The sequence below is a fragment of the Budorcas taxicolor genome, chromosome 22 (genome assembly GCF_023091745.1).
Source record: "Budorcas taxicolor isolate Tak-1 chromosome 22, Takin1.1, whole genome shotgun sequence".
In the NCBI taxonomy this organism is placed as follows: Eukaryota; Metazoa; Chordata; class Mammalia; order Artiodactyla; family Bovidae; genus Budorcas; species Budorcas taxicolor.
This window is the reverse complement of record NC_068931.1, coordinates 21261578-21278576: the sequence shown is the minus strand read 5'-3', so window position 1 is coordinate 21278576 and position 16999 is coordinate 21261578. Positions and strand designations below refer to the sequence as shown.

The window sequence follows — 16999 nt, the reverse complement described above, 5'->3', positions numbered from 1 at the left end:
ATATACTCTTAGAAGAAAAAGAACCATGCACACATGCAGATCAACTGTTTATAATAATCATTTTGCTGGTAGTAGTGTTAGTATTGCTATTCTGATACTGCAGTTTGTGTGTTTTCTAATTTTGTTATTCTTAGAGTTCTTAAGGATTAGGGTTCTTAGTGTGTGGAAGAAAGTTGATAGAAAGATAAAACAATTAAGGTAAAAAAAAACCTGTGGATTTCTGAATTTAATTAGAAGTATTGAAATGAACCCATGGTGTTTATTATCCTAACAAACTTGCAAAAAAGTATATTTCTAGCACTAAGTTTATTGAAAAGTACTAGAAGCAATGATCAACCCATTAGCAAAAACCACTACCAGCACAGAGATTGTGGTCTTAAAATACTGAAAGGAAGCAGAGTTCCTTGGAGAAATAGCTGACTTCAAGTCTGGCCTAGCAAATGGGTAAAATAAACTTGGAACATATTATTATACAGATAGCAAGGAAGCTATCAAATATGACTAGGATTATTGGCAAAGGAACTTGGGAGCATGTTGAAGGGTCTCCCACTGGCTGGCTGAAGATGGACAATATAAGCATCAACAAGCATGATAATTACAGTGGACTGAAGCACATCGGCTTAATCTACATTGATGAGTTCGTAACAATACTAAAGAACAACAATGAATTGGTTAGCAATGGAAGAAAGATGGCGGCGAACCAGCTCTTTATTTTGAAAAATGGGTAAAATTCTAAAATTACACATTTATCTTACTTTTTCCTATATGAGCTTTAGGATAATCAAACAGTAGTTGAGGGAGGGTATGCTTATAAAAATATTCTAGCTATTTAGTAAGAAGAAGTGATATAGTTAGAGTATCACTTAGAACATCAGAGTTTTACAACCCTGAATGAATTAATGGATCTAGGTATGGAGCTTCAAGACCTGCTGACACAGTGGAAATGAGATACAACCAGCTATTACATACCTCCTCATGGAAACTCACTGCCATTGAGGATGCAGTCATACCAACAGATTCAACCCTGTGTGTGTCTGACCCTGACTCTCTACGAGGTAACCAATTTACAAATGATCTAAGACAGAAGCACACGTTAAATCACACCACAAGTAATCAACATAACCCAGAATACAGGCTACTCTGTAGGACAAATGATCTAGCTTCTTCAACACACCAATTTCAAGGGAATAAAAGAGATGATTTAAAAGACATTTTAAAGTTGTATCAACTGATTGCCACATGTGGATCTTATTTCAATCCTACTACGAAATGTCAAAAAACAACAACTGTAATTTTGAGACAGTTGAAATTGGTCATTGTCCAGTTGAAACTGGACATTTGATAATATTAAGAAAGTATTCATTTTTATGGTGAGTACATAATTTTGTTTATGGTGATTACATAATTTTAAAAAGAGTTCCTATACTCTGGAGGTACGTATTAGAATATTTATGGATTAAATGATGTGACCTCTGGAATTTACTTCAAATGAATGCGGCAGCAGACAGGGTGGGGTGATAGATGGAACGGGATTCATGTGAATTGATTGGCACCTGGCTCCCTAAATTGTTCTGTCTTCTTTTGCATGTTTCAAGTTTTCCATGGTGAAAAAGCTAAAAGATAAATTGAACACATGGCGATCTAGTTTCATACCCCCTCACCATGCTTGTTCTGTAGTGTTGTGTCTCTGAATTCTCAAGGATACTGCTTCCACCTTTTACTCAGCAGACACGTATTTTTGAACAGCCTTTATTGGCATTGTGTAGGCAAGGATGAAGACGTTTGCTCCCCGAAGTTTAATCTTTTGGAAGACCACAGACCTATTTGGAAGACCACAGACCTGTCCGTCAAATAGCTTCGTCCCACAGGGGTCTTGGGTGGATTCCACAGCCAGCAAGCTGTCTGGAGTTTAGATCACCTTCTTCCACACCCATGTGTCTGCATCTCTATCATCTCTTGGGGTTCCTTGATGTGTGGAGGTTCCTTTTGGAACTCCAGTGTAGAGGGTGTAAAAACACAGCCATTGGTCATTTGGATTGAGTTGAATATTCCTTGATTAACAGGTGTCAAAAAAAAATAATCACAGGTTAAAGTGTGGCTATTAATCTGAAATTCAAGGATAATCTTTTATTAGTTAGTGTTAACATGATGATCTCACTGGAGTCAGAAAGCAGTGTTTCAAAAATCATTCATTTATTAATGCCCATATAAATTAAGGTATGTGTTCAAAATCTTGTATGTTGCCAATTTGGAAGACATTTTCTACATTTATTATCAGTATATTTTAATTTCCTAAGTGCTTTATCTACATATGTGCATCAATTTTAGTTAGGGTTCTGGATTATTTTTATAAACACTGCCCAGTGTCTTTTTCCAAGAGCCTTTGCCAGACAGTCAGCTCTCTGCTATATTAATATTAGTGATTAGCTTGAGTGGTTTCTTGAGAGCTTGTTCTCACTTTTTCACCATGAAGTCATGTGTGAATCTAGTTTTAGTTAAAGTAATAAACATTTGTTACATGCTTGGAAAAACTTTCTGACTAGACATGAGCTCATCTAAATGTTCGTTTTTCACATATGCTGGTGGAAAAGAATATGGATGGAGGGAGAATTATTTTTATTTCCTTCATACATACGAGTGTAAAGTGATTTTCCAAAAATCATGATATTGTCCCATTTTTTCTTGCTTCCAAAGCCATGATTATCTTCAAGTCTGAGTTAACACAGCTGTCTTTCATTACCGTCGGGGCATGGCAGTGTTCACCCCTCCCCCCAGTGCCCTCTGAATGTTAAGAGTGTGTTTTTGGTTCAAAGGGAGTATCTGCCTGGCCTGCCACCTCCTCCCCCACCCCCACCCCCCTTTGCTCAAGTCCTCCATCCATATAATTGGAAAATGCTATAAAATCAAAATGAGAGGCTGCTTTCAACATGGAGACAGGAAAATTATGCCAGTGTGTCTAAATTATTTTTTTCTTATTTGAAGATAGACCGTGGTTGCTGACCATTCCTATAATAATAACCTTTCATTATTCTATTAAACTTTCTACTACTTACATCACTGAGGTTTTTCATTTTTGTTCTGTTGTTATAATTGAAGATGAATGTATCCTAGCTGCATTTGAGACAAGGCAGGGTCTAATCAAGGAAATCTCCCAAAACAGTAGTGGAAAAGTTTGTCTCATAGGGCTCTATCGAACTTGGTACTCCAGGCAAGGGGCTGGCTGACCAGAGTTAGGTCATCTTGGCCAAAGTTTTGCCACACTTGAGTCTTCATCTGTGAAGGGAAGGCAGGATTAGATGAGTGATTCTTGAACTGGTTGCCCTTTAGGATGGATTTCCTTGGGAATTTAATGTCAGAGCCTGGACCCCACCTCAGAAATTCTGGTTAAACCCATCTGGGAGGGGGCTGTTTCCTGTTCCTTTTTAAAGGTCCATTGATGATCCTAATGTAAGGGAGTCAGGGGTGAGAAGAAGACCCTGAGCACCTCTGTAACCCCTGCAGAGCCTATTAAACACTGGTTGCTGGGCCCCACAGTGGAGCTTCCTGTTCAGTAAGTCAGGGTGGAGCTGAGTACTTTGCATTTCTAACCAGTTTCCAGCTGATGCTCAGGTGCCTGTGGCTCTGGTCTTTGAGAACCACCCTATTGGATGACTCCAGTGATTCCTTCCAGGTCCTGCTTCTGTGATTAGACTGCAGGCTGACCGCAGTGGCTCTTTTGAAGAACAGTGTGGCTGCTCCAGACACACTGCTGATTCTGTATTCTGTCTCCTCGCTGTCCTGTGAGCAGCACAACTTGGGAGGTGGAGAAACTGCTCCTTTACTTTCTCAGATGCTGTTTGCAAGACCCTCGTAACCTTCCTTAGGGACTGTCCTTTGAAACACACAAGTGGCTTTGAGTCCTTCACATGATGGTCTGTACTGCAAGCCAGTGTTTCCTGTGTTGAAACCCAGCAGGCTTCATGTGGCCAGTCCCTGGGGACCTGTAGGGGCCTGGAGCCTGGTGATTTCTGAAGAATGAAAAACAGATCACTATAAATATTCCTGACAGTCAGGGGATTCATTTGCTTTATCTTTATTAGATTGCCCAGAAGGCAATAATTGGTCTTTGGCAAACAACGACGTGAAGACTGGTTGTAAAATTCCTCTGGCAACAGTTAAGATGCTTCATTTGAATAGAGCCAAACAATCTTCAGAGGTCAGTCTGGAGTCAGAGGCTTGTACGTAGTTTTCACTGCACATCCTGGATGGACAATGGACTGGGACAGTATTTGAAGTTTCTCTCTCTCTCTTTTTTTCTTTCCCTGTTTCCTGCCAGGATGACAAGGATTTGGTGCATGAATTTGTAGTGGCTGAAGGTCTGACGTGTTTGATCAAGGTGGGAGCTGAGGCAGATCAGAACTATCAGAACTACATTCTGAGGGGTAAGTTACGCTGGGTGGATGGCACCCAGCCCCTCCAGGAACTTCAATACTGAGAGCTTTTTAAAAAGACTTGGATTACCAGGTAAGGTGATGAAGACATCCTGTAGCAAAAGATGACTCCTTCAATCAGCTTTTATCAGTTCTCATAACTTAGAGACCGAGTTCATTTTACTGACTTTACGTGAAGTCTCTTCATAATCATTGAGAAAAGAGAGCATTCTGCACACTAGGTTCTTTATATTCTCTTTTACTTAGTGAGGAAAGGGGCATACCATGTGTCTTAAAAAAGGCCTGCATTGCAGCACAAAGCCCCCTAAAACCAACAAGGCCTATTATTACCCGGGAAAAATACTTTCTGCAACTTGGGTTATCACTGGGAGTACCTGTAAGAAGCATACATTCCTCATCAGGTCTGGGGTGGGCCCAGAATCTGCATTTTAAAGAAGGATGCTGAAAACTACCTCTGTAATCTCATTTTTTTACAAAGTGGTGCATTTGTGGTGTTTGAAGCACTGATTACTCTTCCAGTTCATAAAGTAAATGCTCTTTTCAGAGTTAAAGTATCTTTGTGTACCTTCATGTAAATAATTTTCTTTGCTTCCATAAAGTCTGTGAATAGGCAGGGCAGGCATTATTAGATTGGATCATGTGACATAGCTATTATCAACAGTATTAACTTAGCAGAGAAAAAATTTAATGTAGTTCAGTATTGTCTCCATTTTGCAACTGAAAAATCTGACTCAAAGAGTTTGACCACTTGCCTAAAAAATTCGCTTCTTCTAGTGTGAAGTTGACCACGGGCCATATCCAGGTACTGGGGCACATCAAGGCTGATTGGGGTCCTGTTCCCCATTCTGTACCTATGCCTGTAACTCCACAACTCTGTGTTCATATAAGGAAGAAAAAGACCTTCTTTTCTTTTCCTTGGATGGATGCAAAATATACAAAATGTGATTTAATAGCAAATGTCCTTGGTTAGGGTTGAATGAGATGCACACAGTGAAGCAGTCTCCTGCAGTTTTCTGTTGTGTTTTAACCCTGAGCAGGTTTCTTATGTGCTGACTTGTGACCCAGCACCTGGAACTCTCTGGATCCTTCCCCGTTTTCTCTGTTTCTGGAGAGCCACTGCAACAAGGGCAGAAGCAAAAGGGAAAACTGAGTGCTCATTAAAAAAAATTTAAACGATATATTGCCATTAAAAAAAATGTTAAGGATGTATTGTCATGTCAGTGTTAATTATTTCTGTTCATTTTGATAAATGCCAGGTCTGTGTGTGAGAGAGGATTCCTCAGCCTCAGTTTCTCTGCTCCATGTGAGGCTGGTGAGGCACCTCCTTCTGTCCACCTTCTATCTTTTCCTGGATGTGTGGAAGAGTCTCACTACAAGCTGTTGGTACAAACGCTTTAAGGATGAATTTTATGATTTCAGGTCTCAATGTCATTAAATCATTTATACGGAAGCTTTTATGGTATGCATAGACAAATTAACCATAGACTTTGTCCTGCAAATGGAGCAGTCCTTCTGTGTCTGAAAAGATGTGTAAAGGCCTTGATGCTCATCCTCGTATTTCCATCTCCACTGGCCCAGCACCTGGAAGAGGGCATGGCACAGACATCAGAAGCATCTCCTCTGGGTTATTTTCCAGGGTTCTTATACCGTGGATGCTCATAAGTTGAACCACATGGAAAGAAGTATACCTAAAATTGCCTAATTCTGAATACTAGGTCCAAATTGACAGTGTTTTTTTTGTTGTTGTTACGTTTAAAGTACACATCATTTTCACTTAAAAAGAAAGTCTTCCCCAGAGGATGCTGGCATGAATACACAGACCTCCACATACCTCTATAGAACTAATAACCATCTACATGTTTATGCTTCTGACCCTTAACTAGGAGTGTATATATGCATTTTTATAGAGCCATCATCAGTATAAGCATCTTTGTTCATCTGCCTCCAAGGCTGGAGGGAGTAAGGTGGCTCTGCCTGCTATGATCAGCCCCCTCTTATCAGGAAGGTAAAATTCTTGTCAGGACTCTCCCCACAGACCTCCCATGGATTAGAACTGGGTTGCATGACCACCTATAGCTGCAAGAGAGGCTGGCACTGTGGGTGCTTAGCTTCCTGGACTCTAAGAGAAGCCAGGCAGCAAGAGAGAAGGGATTGGCTTTGTGTCTGCAGTTGCTCATGTCTGCCACGTAGAGGGAGTGAGGAAGGAAAAACTCAGCCCTGCTGAGAAAGCAGTCCAGTGGTGGTCTGGTTGGAGATAGAGAGGCATCTGTCTCTCAGTGAGGGCATCATGATTCAGGGGCAGTGTAAGCTCAGTGACTGTGCAAGGTCCCAAATGGTGAATTGTGTCCATGGTACTTGCAGGTAATCAAAGATGGTATTGACCTGGAATACTTCAGCTGGGCTCTCAACCCAGTGTACACTTATCATTAAGTGTACACTTGTGGTGGCTTGTTAATCTATAGTATCCTCATCTGCACTGGAAAGACACCAAAAGCCATCACCCAAAGCTTGAGAATCAGAACTCCCAGGCACAGCCAGGGGAGAGCCCTGCCAACCACCTGCTACTTCTGTCCCTGCAGGAAATGCCACTGAGGTAGGACCCTCACATAACAGCACTGCCTAATCTGTGAGGAGACCCCATGTCTCCATTGCCACCACCGAGATCTTGCCTTCTGATTTTGATTTTCCAGCAGTGTCTGTTTATTAGAGGCCAGACAGCCACCATCTGTTACCTGGGAGATGAGTGAGCGCCCCCTCCCATTCAGGTTACTACAAGATGTCCTGCTTTCCATGCAGCCGAGGGGCCTTTGCATACCTGCCCCACTTCCACTGAATCTCAGAGAACTTGGGGTAAGCCGGGCACTGGTTGCACATGTTAGCGTGTCTGGACGTATCTGACTGAAGCCCGTGTCAAGAAAGTGTGCTTCTGAGGAATGTAAAGGACAGATTTCTTAGGCTGTGACTTTTGTGCTTTGATACAAGGAAGCTATCATTTTCCTCGGCCCACGTGTTGAGTCACCCCTTCCTGACCTTGAAGACATAGGCTTTTCTAGGTTGTGATCGACTGCCAGCAGCCACCAGACATTTGCAAGCAAGGACAGCCTTTGAATTGCCTCTTTGTTCAACCTCATTTTAGCCAAATTACCTTGGGTGAAGGATGGTGAAGCCAGATGCACATCAAGAGAGAAAAACTGGGAAGAGGTTTCCAGTTTGGTCATTCACTGTCCCCTGGGGAGAATAAATGCTGCCCTGGGCCCCTTGGGAGAAGCACGGCAGAGGGCGAGGGCCGGCACCTCTACTGTGGTATCCACAGAAGGCAGGGTGAGCAGGATTAGGGTTTGCATTGTGTCGGTGGGCCCTGGGGTTCAGGGGCCACGAGGATAGAAGTGTCAGGGTGTGGAGTGTCAGCGGTAGGTGGTTGGGGGTGTGGACTTGAGCTGCTGGAGAAGGGGACTGACTGACCTCTAACCAGAGCCTCCAAACTGAGCCCAGACGTCATTTGGAAATGCTCACAAGCCATAAGGTGGACCAGTTGTCCCGGTGCTGTGGAGGAACGTACCCTTCATGAAATTTCCTCAGGAGCCCTGGTCTGTGTGACTGTGTATAAGGCCCCCAGATCCAAAGGAAACAGGAGCGTTTGGAAAACCCAGTCCTTTTCACACCTGCGTGTAGGACTGTCTTAATTTAGCTTTGTTTTTGCACTCAGTCCTGTCAGCTTTTTTTTTTTTTTTAAGGCCCAAGTATCTGTTGCCCTGTGTTGAGGGTATATCTGCTGAGAGGTAGAGACAGGTTTTAAGTTACGGTGTAGCCTCGTACTCTCCATAAATGTGAGCCAGCTGCTGGGAAGAGGTCTTAAAGGCACAACATGCAGAAATAATATTTATCTGATTTACTATTCTTGAATGGTTATACCTAGTGATCTTTAGGGTGCGTGCGTGCGTGTGTGTGTGTGTGTGTGTGTGTGTGTGAGAGAGAGAGAGAGAGAGAGAGAGAGAGAGAGATTGCCTGTATTTAATATATATCTACTACTAAAGGAATTTTGAATCTCACAATTATTGAAGTAAGACCTTGAGAGCTACATTCATGGGAACTTAAACTTTCCATGAACATGCTGAGCATTCACAATAGGCCATGTTAGGCCCTGGGATGTGCTGATAAAACCAAGCCAGGTCCTGGAGAAGCTCCCTGGAGGTGCTGCCTGTGACCCGCTTTGTATATTATATTCTTTCCTGGTGGCTCAGAGGGTAAAGTGTCTGCCTGCAGTGTGGGAGATCTGGGTTCAATCCCTGGGTCAGGAAGATCCCCTGGAGAAGGAAACGACAACTCACTCCAGTATTCTTGCCCGGAAAATCCCATGGACAGAGAAGCCTGGTAGGCTACAGTCCATGGGGTCGCAAAGAGTTGGACACAACTAAGCAACTTTACTTACACATCTAGAAATCGCATAGAGGTGATCTGCTTTGGTGAGGAAAGAGATATGTAGGATCAATAAGACGAGCTTCCTTTTCTGGCTGTCCCTCAAAAGAAGCTGCCTCTTAAAGGCTAGTTTTAAGGGGAGAAATTTGATCATTTTGCCTAAAGCAAAATACCCATTAATTCTAAAATATTCTAATTCTAAATTCTAATGACTAAAATATCTAGTCTTTATCAGAGCTGGTTAAGATCTTAGAACTCCTTTAGCTCAGGCTTTGCATTTTAGGAGAAAACTGCAGATACTGTGTTTGCTTCTAAATTAAAAAAGAAAGAAATTGAAGTATAATTGCTTTACAATGTTGTGTTAGTTTCTGCTGTACAACACAGTGAATCAGCTACATTTCTTTAAATGTTTTAATGGTTGTTGACCTCTAAAAATTGAGAGATTTGACATTTAAAAAAAAATCCAGATTTCTGGTGTCTTTGGAAAAACTGAACCAGAGAATTTCAGTGCCTTGCCAGATACCACTTAACTAATGGGGGGAAATGCCTTGTGTATTAGGGGATCTCTTAATGAGGATCAGGACTTGTGGTCAGATAGCTTTGGTCGGGATCTGTATCACCAGGAACCAGGCAGTAGTACAAAAGGATCAAATGGTAACCAAATGATGATGAAACCAACATTCTCCATCCCAGGAAAACTTAAATGTTTATCTTTCGACATTTCAAAGCCAAGGAGGAGAGTGAAGGTTGGGTTCAAACTAGATGAGGGGGTGCAGAGAGGGGCCCAAACTGGCACCAGGGGGAGAGATGAGAACGGAAGGCGGGAGCTGCTTACTTCCTGAGCCAAAGTCCATTCCTTTGCTGCCTGGTTTTCTGCCCTCCAGCCGGCCTGACTCTCCTCCGCCCCTTACCGTAGTCCTGAGGTGCACCCAACTATCTGGGAGGAGACTTACTCTTTCTTACCTCTTACTGAGTCAGGACGTCAGGGATTAATCATGGCAGCCGCATGGCTAGTTGCGTGGATGACCCAACAGCACGTGTCGTGGTAGCTGTTTGTCACAGCCCCCTGCAGAGAGGGGAGTTGAAACCAGGGTCATGGACAGAATCCTCCTTCATTTGATGTTTCTCCTCTTATTCAGTCAGTGTGATGGGGCTGTTCCCGGTAGGAAGTCATGTTGGCCATCACAAGTTAGCAGCCCAAGGGGCCAAATTGACCCTGCAGAGATGAGAGTGTCAGGGCATCAAGGTCAGTGGAATAAAGGGGGCCTGAGATGGCACAGCTGACAAGAAAACCTGGTAAACACTGATACGTAGGTTAAAAAAAAAAAAAAACAGAAATAGAGTTTTTAATTGTTTTTATTGTGTAGTTTGTGAAGACACAATTGTCTGAAAAGCAAACAGCATAAAAAGGAAAAATGTAAAAAATCACCCATAGTCCCATAAAACAACACCGTTTTCTACCCCACCCATGTACATGCTTGTGTTGTACGTGCCTTTTACGAAAACAAAGTGTCCTGTCCATATGTTGTCAGCCACAACCCCAGGAAGGGAACAGTGGACCTTGGTGGCTGGCTTTGTGACATCTCCTAGTGCGCTTAGTCACTCAGTCGTGTCTCTTTGCGACCCCATGGACTGTAGCCCATCAGGCTCCTCTGTCCGTGGAATTCTCCAGGCAAAAATACTGGAGTGGGTTGCCATCTCCTTCTCCAGACATCTCCTAGTCCTTGGCACTGTTCTTTAACTTCTTTAAATTGCTTCTCCCTCACCTAAAGAGATAATACCTTCTTTATAGGAATGGTGTGAAGCTTAAAGAGCTCGTTGTTGTTGTTTAGTCGCTAAGTTGTATCTGACTCTTTTGGATCCCCATGGACTGTAGTCTGCCAGGCTCTTCTGTCCATAGGATTTCCCAAGCAAGAATACTGCAGTGGGTCACCATTTCTTACTCCAGGGGGTGTTCCCTACCCAGGGATTGAACTCGTGTCTCCTGCACTGGCAGGTGGATTCTTTACCACTGAGCCACCAGGGAATCCTAAAGAGCTCATAGAAAGATCTAAATAAAGGCGTGAATTGTAGATATGACAGTTGTTGTCAGTAGTAATGTTGTTAATGCAGTAACCATCTGTTATGGGCTGAATTATGTACCTCTCAAATTCATGTTGAAGTCATACCCCTCAATACCTCAGAATGTGACTGTGTGTGAAGACAGGTGGTTAAGTTAAAATGAGATCATTGGGCCCTGATCCAATATGACTTCTGTCCTTAGAAGAAGAAGAGATTATGTCACAGACCTGTTGGGGGAAAATGATGTGAAGACGGAGAAGAGAGTCAAGGAGAGAGGCCTCAAGAGAAACCAACTCTGCAGACACTCTGAGCTTGGATGTTCATCTCCAGACTGTGAGAAATAAATATCTGTTGCTCAAAGCCCAGAGCCTGTGATATTTGTCACAGCAGCTCAAGTGACCGATACCCTGTCCTTGCAAAAGAGTCTCTGGGAGTTATTGGGTAGTACCCAGGGTGAAAGTCCTGGGGATAGAGTTGTTGGGTTCAGAGGATGTACATTTCCATCTTGTTTTTGGTTGGATAATTGCCTCCGGAGTGGATGTGTGAATTTACGCTTCCGTGGTCTCCACTTCTTCTCATTTATCCCAGGCTGGAGGTGAGCATTCTTTGTAATTTTTGTCATTCCTGGTGATTGCACGCGTGCATACTAAGTCCCTTCAGTCGTGTCCAACTCTTTGCGACCCTATGAACTGTAGCCCGCCAGGCTCCTCTGTCCATGGGATTCTTTAGGGAAGAATATTGGAGCGGGTTGCCATGCCCTCCTCCAGGGGAATCTTCCCAACCCTGGGATCAAAACTGTGCCTCTTGTGTTGGCACGTGGGTTCTTTACCACTAGCGCCACCTGGGAAGCCCGTCATTGTGCAGAAGTGTCATTCCTGATGATTAGGGCACACTTACTCCTACAGACCAGTTTTATAGTCATTTTTATAAAGTAGTTTGTAGTTTTTGGTTGTCATTGTATGAAATTTGCCCATAAATTTAGGAAGAATTGATATCTTTATTTAAAAATTCAGAACTATTGCCTACATGCTCTTTCATGGCCTGGGACAAATCCTTCGCAAGAATATTTTCTCCATCTAACTCTTGTGTGCCATGTCCATTTCCTTCTCATTTGTTACAGAGCTTTCTGCGTATCTCCCCAGGTGTTTTTGTATTTATCTTTTCTTGTTTATTCATTTTTGAATTGGGTCTGGTATTGACCACATGAAAGGATGAGAGGATTCTCTTGGGTCTTTTTCCTGTTTATTTTGTAAACTTGGCTTGGGAGTGTCATCTGAGAAAGATCTGTCTTGCCCTTCTTGGAGGTGTTTTGCTTCAATCGGGGAACACTGTGTCTTAGGGCCTGGATTCCTCAGTTGTGGCAACTGCTTGGCTAAGACTGGCTCATGAGTGAGGTACTTCTTCCCTGAGGGAGTGTTAGCTTCCTCTTCTTTCGTCTTTGCACGGTGGAAACTCTCCCCTTGAGGACTTAGATGAGCCTCATGCCTACTGGAGACTTGGTCTATCAGTTCTGGGTGCTCACCAGCTGTGGTATGTGGGCTGGGCATGGCTGGAGAAGCCGGCCACGCATAGCTGTGGGATGTGGCCTCCACATTTTGTTTGTTTGTTCTCATTTGCTTCCCTGCTGTGGTTTTTGAAACCCCTTGCTTTTGGTGTCTTGGTGCCCTGGTGTATCTCACCTTGGCCTGACGTTTCTGCTCACATGCTTGGCATGCTGTTGGGGACGTGGCCTCCGGCTTGAACCAGTCACAGAGCTGCCTTGGGCTTTGGTCAGGACCGGAAAGCCTCAGCCTGCCCTCCGTGGGGGAGGGAGGCTGAGTCACTCTTGCTGCTGCTGTTGGTTTGTGGAGACAGAAGGGGGGCCCTTGAGTGCTCTGAGTGTCCCTTCTGTGGCGCCTCTTGCCCCCCTTCCACCCCCACCCTCCGTCAGGCCTCCTGCATCCCTCTTAAAATCACTGGGTCAGAGAAGATCAAGAGCTGCACTTATGTCTTTCCTCTTCTAGCCTGTCCAGGCACAGGGGTCAAAACTGGATTCACGCTGAGGCCCTTTGGGTCGTTCCTGTGGCCCATGCGATCATGCGATATTGTGGACTTGGGCAGCTTTTCTCCATGACTTTCTCCCAGGAGAAGGAGCTGGTTGCTGGAGTCGCCACTCCCCACAGGCCTGCCGCAGTCTCTGGCGTCTTTAGATGGAGTCTTCAGGGGCCGTAGTGTGTGGTGGGCTACCCCGAGTTTCGGGGCTCACGGAACCTCCTCTCCCCTTGCGTTTCTCATTGGTTATTTGGGTTGATTGAAAGGAAGGGGGCCTGGAGGCTTCTCACTGGGCTGCCGTTTTCCTGGAAGTGTGAGCTCGTCAGAATCATCGGCGCTGGTGCTCTGCATCCGGCCAGACCCTTAGTCTGCAGTGCTGCATGCAGGAACATGGTGGGTCGAGTGGGAGAGGGAGCGAGGGAAGGCCAGGGCCAGGTCCTGACCTTCGGGGGGACACAGGGCCCTGTGCTTTTCCTCTGGGTTCTCAGGTGAGAGAGGCAGGTCCTGGGATGGACTGCAGGTAAGACAGGCAACTCACGTGACCTGAGCCCTTCACCACCTTGGGCAGCAAGCAGGATGTTTACCTTCAATATCCAGTTCTAAGTGGGCAGTTCCAACTTTAAACACCATCTTGATTTTCCCCTTCACCCTCTTACAAGGTATTTTTTTCCTTATAGTTAGTGCTTGTCTCTTGGTTAACTTTACCTTAGAATGGATAAAGCTTTTGTTTCAAGTTTTAATTTTTCTGAAGTAAAAACCAGTGATTAATTCTGTTGAATGTAGCAAGAATTAAGTAGTAATAGAAGCACGCCATAAGATGGTCTTTATAAAGCAATGCACGACTGGCCAACATTATCCCAAACCTGGAGCGTCGTTAGGTTAAATCATGGGAAGCTGCTGATCTGTGACCATCTTTACCAGAGACATGGCATAGCTGAATGGTTTAACTTAATATTATCATAATTCATTCCTAGACTGATAAGGTGCTTATTTACAATTCACCTTGCATTTTACATGGGCTTACCTGGTGGCTCAGACAGTAAAGAGTATGCCTGCAATGCAGGAGACCCAGGTTCGATCCCTGGGTCGGGAAGATCCCCTAGAGAAGGAAATGGCAACTCACTCCAGCATTCTTGCCTGGAGAATCCCATGGACAGAGGAGCCTGGCGGGCTGCAGTCCATGGGGTTGCAAAGAGTTGGACATGACTGAGAGACTTCACTCGTTGTGCATTTTATATAGAATACAAGCCCTCTGGAAATTCAGGCCAGTTTATAGACCAAAGAGAAAGAAAGAAAGAAAAACCATTCTCCCCCTAATAAGAAACTCTTGGTATTTTGTGCAGTCATGCCTCCAAGCACTTCAACCCCTCACGATCTCAGCCAGAGATTTCTCCAGAATTTCCATCTCCATTAGCAGCCCCCATCTTCTTCTTTTATCTGAGATGAGAAGGAAGAAAGTAAAACAGAGTTATTTGGCCTTTCCTATGTGTGGAATTTTCTGCAACTAAATCTTGTTGCTCTGTGTTCATCAGGAATTTTCCCACTTTATTTACACCCAAGATGTGTCTCCTCACTCCGTCCTTCCCTCCTTTCAGTGGAGTTTTCCAGGGGAACTGCTGACAGAGTGTACTTTGAATCACAATTGTTATTTCCTTGGCTATAACCTTATCTTTTACATAGTCCTTATAGGGCTTCTACTTACAAATCCAGGCTTACGATAAAACAGAATGTCTTAAGCAAATTTTAAACCTAGCCTCAAACATGGATTAAAGTTATTTTCCTGGCTGGGACTGACTGGGGAAATGTCAGTTTCTGTGTTCATAGATTCTTGCCTTTTAGAGTTTTGAGGGCTCTTGGTAGATTGAGCCAGTACCCTACAGGGCACCACTCTCTCCTGACACTGACTTCCCTTGCCATTGAGATTCCCAAGGTCCCCAGCCCGGTCCCTCTGCAGAGCCTCAGACCTGCAAAGCCAGCAGTGTCCTGGGTGTCCCACATGTGCCATGTCCAAGCCCCAGCCCAACAGCTTCATGCCCCCAGGCCAGCTCTCCCATGGCTCTGTTCAGAGTATGGATGAAAAGCACAGTTACCCATCATATTCCGGTACTACCTGGGGGCTTCCCAGACCCCTCACTCACAACCCCTCTCTGTCATCATCAGCTACCAAATTTGGGCTTCCCTGGTGGCTTAAATGGTAAAGAATCTGCCTGCAATGCAGGAGACTCGGGTTCGATCCCTGAGTCAGGAAGATTCCTTGATGAAGGAAAAGGCAACCCACTCCAGTGTTCTTGCCTGGAGAATCTCATGGACAGAGGAGCCTGGTGGGCTACAGTCCATGGGGTCACAAAGAGTCGGAACATGACTGAGCAACTTAACACACACTCTTCACCCCCTTGCAAGTCTTTGCATCTCTTTTCATTCCCAGTGTTCGTTTCTGAGATCAGACCATCATTTTTTCCTTCTGGATCTGCTCTCCCAACCCCATAACTAGCCTCTCTGTTTTCAACCCTGTCTCCTGTAGTCCATTTTGCCCCCTGTTGCCTGATTGACCTTCTGCAGTGCCCAGCTGGTCTCCTTGGTTCTCCTCAGATGAAGGCCTGGCCCTTCCCTGTAGGTTGTGCCCACCTTGGTCCTGCCTTGATGTCCCTGTTCAGCCCTCTCCCTGGCTTCAGCATCACCCCTCCTCAGCTGATTCACATCTTACCCTTTGCTACCTGCTCATTCTCAGGATGAGGCTCAGATACAGTGTTCTGCAGGAGACCTTCCCTTGCGCCTCTCATATGTTAGTGCTCTCTGCTTACCCTGGTCTTCACACTTAGCTCACTGATAATAAATATTTGTTGAGTATAGACTGTGGGCCAGAGGCCCCAGGCTAATCCCGTGCACTGTACTTGGCTGCTTTTGTGTCCATTTCCGTCCTTGATGCCAGGCTCATTTTAGGAGCTCAGTGAAAGACAAATGGTAGAATGTCTGCAGGGAAGAGAACTCATGACTCCTGAGGAAGCCGCTGGTTTGTGCTAAGAACTTGGCAGAGTCTGGACTTGCTGACCTGAAGCCTTAGCTCATCATATCTTCTTGTTTTGGAAGTACTATAGCACACATTGATTGTTTTTGGTACTTAGAAAAAAGCTTAATTATTGAATTTTTCTTTGAAAAGCTTACTAGTTCAGTTCATCAATATATTGTATGTCTTACTCTTTTTTTTAACTAATTTACAATGTGTTGATTTCAGGTATACAAGAAGGTGATTCAGTTATATATGTCTGTGTGTGGGGGGGTTCTTTTTCAGATTCAGTGTATATCTTGATTTTAAATTTGTCATGATTTCTGCAGATAAATGGTATGTTTTATAACTGGTTTTAGATCTCAGGGAGTTATTTACTTGCCACCAAAACAAATATGCTCTGAGTTCCTTGGCGTCTGGAACTCATCAACTTTGTGGTCCCAGCTCCAGCCTGCTCTTTGGTGTCATGTAGATCTTCAACAGATATTTGATGGAAAGAAAATGAAAAAAATGAATGAGTGAAAGGGGATTCCCCAGAGTCATGACACAGAGCTCTGTCTTGGTCTTATTCAGTATTTTCTGAGTGGTTGTGGCTAATCATGGATGATCAGAAGACTGTAAAATGTGGGGACAGCTGTCACATGCTAAATGATGAAGTGCGATCTGGAGGGTTTTCACTTGGGTGGTTTCTGGTACCCTTGCCATATCAACCGCGTTATCCCTTGCTTCCTTTCCTCTGCGTCCTCTTTCTCCAGCTCCTTAAAGCTGGGCTCCACCAAAACCACTCCTGTGCTAGGCTGATCTGACTCATTTCTGGAGGCAGTTCCCACAGGCAGAGAAGTGCTCTGCGGCCCCCGCCTCACACACTTGTCTCTTCCCCCAGTGCCTTCTTGGCTCCAGGATTCCCTGAAACACCACAAGGGCACCTGATTGTCCCAGAATTAGAGCCCTACTCCTTTCTCTCCCAGGTAGCCCTGTCCTTGATGGAGCTTGAGGCTTCAAGGGTTTAAGGAGGGCGTAAGTTTAGATAGTTTGATAAGTAAGGGGTTGTTTGTGG

General features: G+C 44.4%; 1 protein-coding gene across 4 annotated transcripts in view; it reads left to right on the top strand.

The window, feature by feature from the left end:
* Positions 1-16999, top strand: part of FHOD3 (formin homology 2 domain containing 3) — a 530296-nt gene that overhangs the window by 239155 nt on the left and 274142 nt on the right. For all 4 annotated transcript variants that reach the window (XM_052660257.1, XM_052660258.1, XM_052660256.1 and 1 more), the window contains exon 5: positions 4316-4421. In XM_052660257.1, the coding sequence (XP_052516217.1) occupies positions 4316-4421 (106 nt within the window). The remainder of the gene's footprint in view (positions 1-4315; positions 4422-16999) is intronic.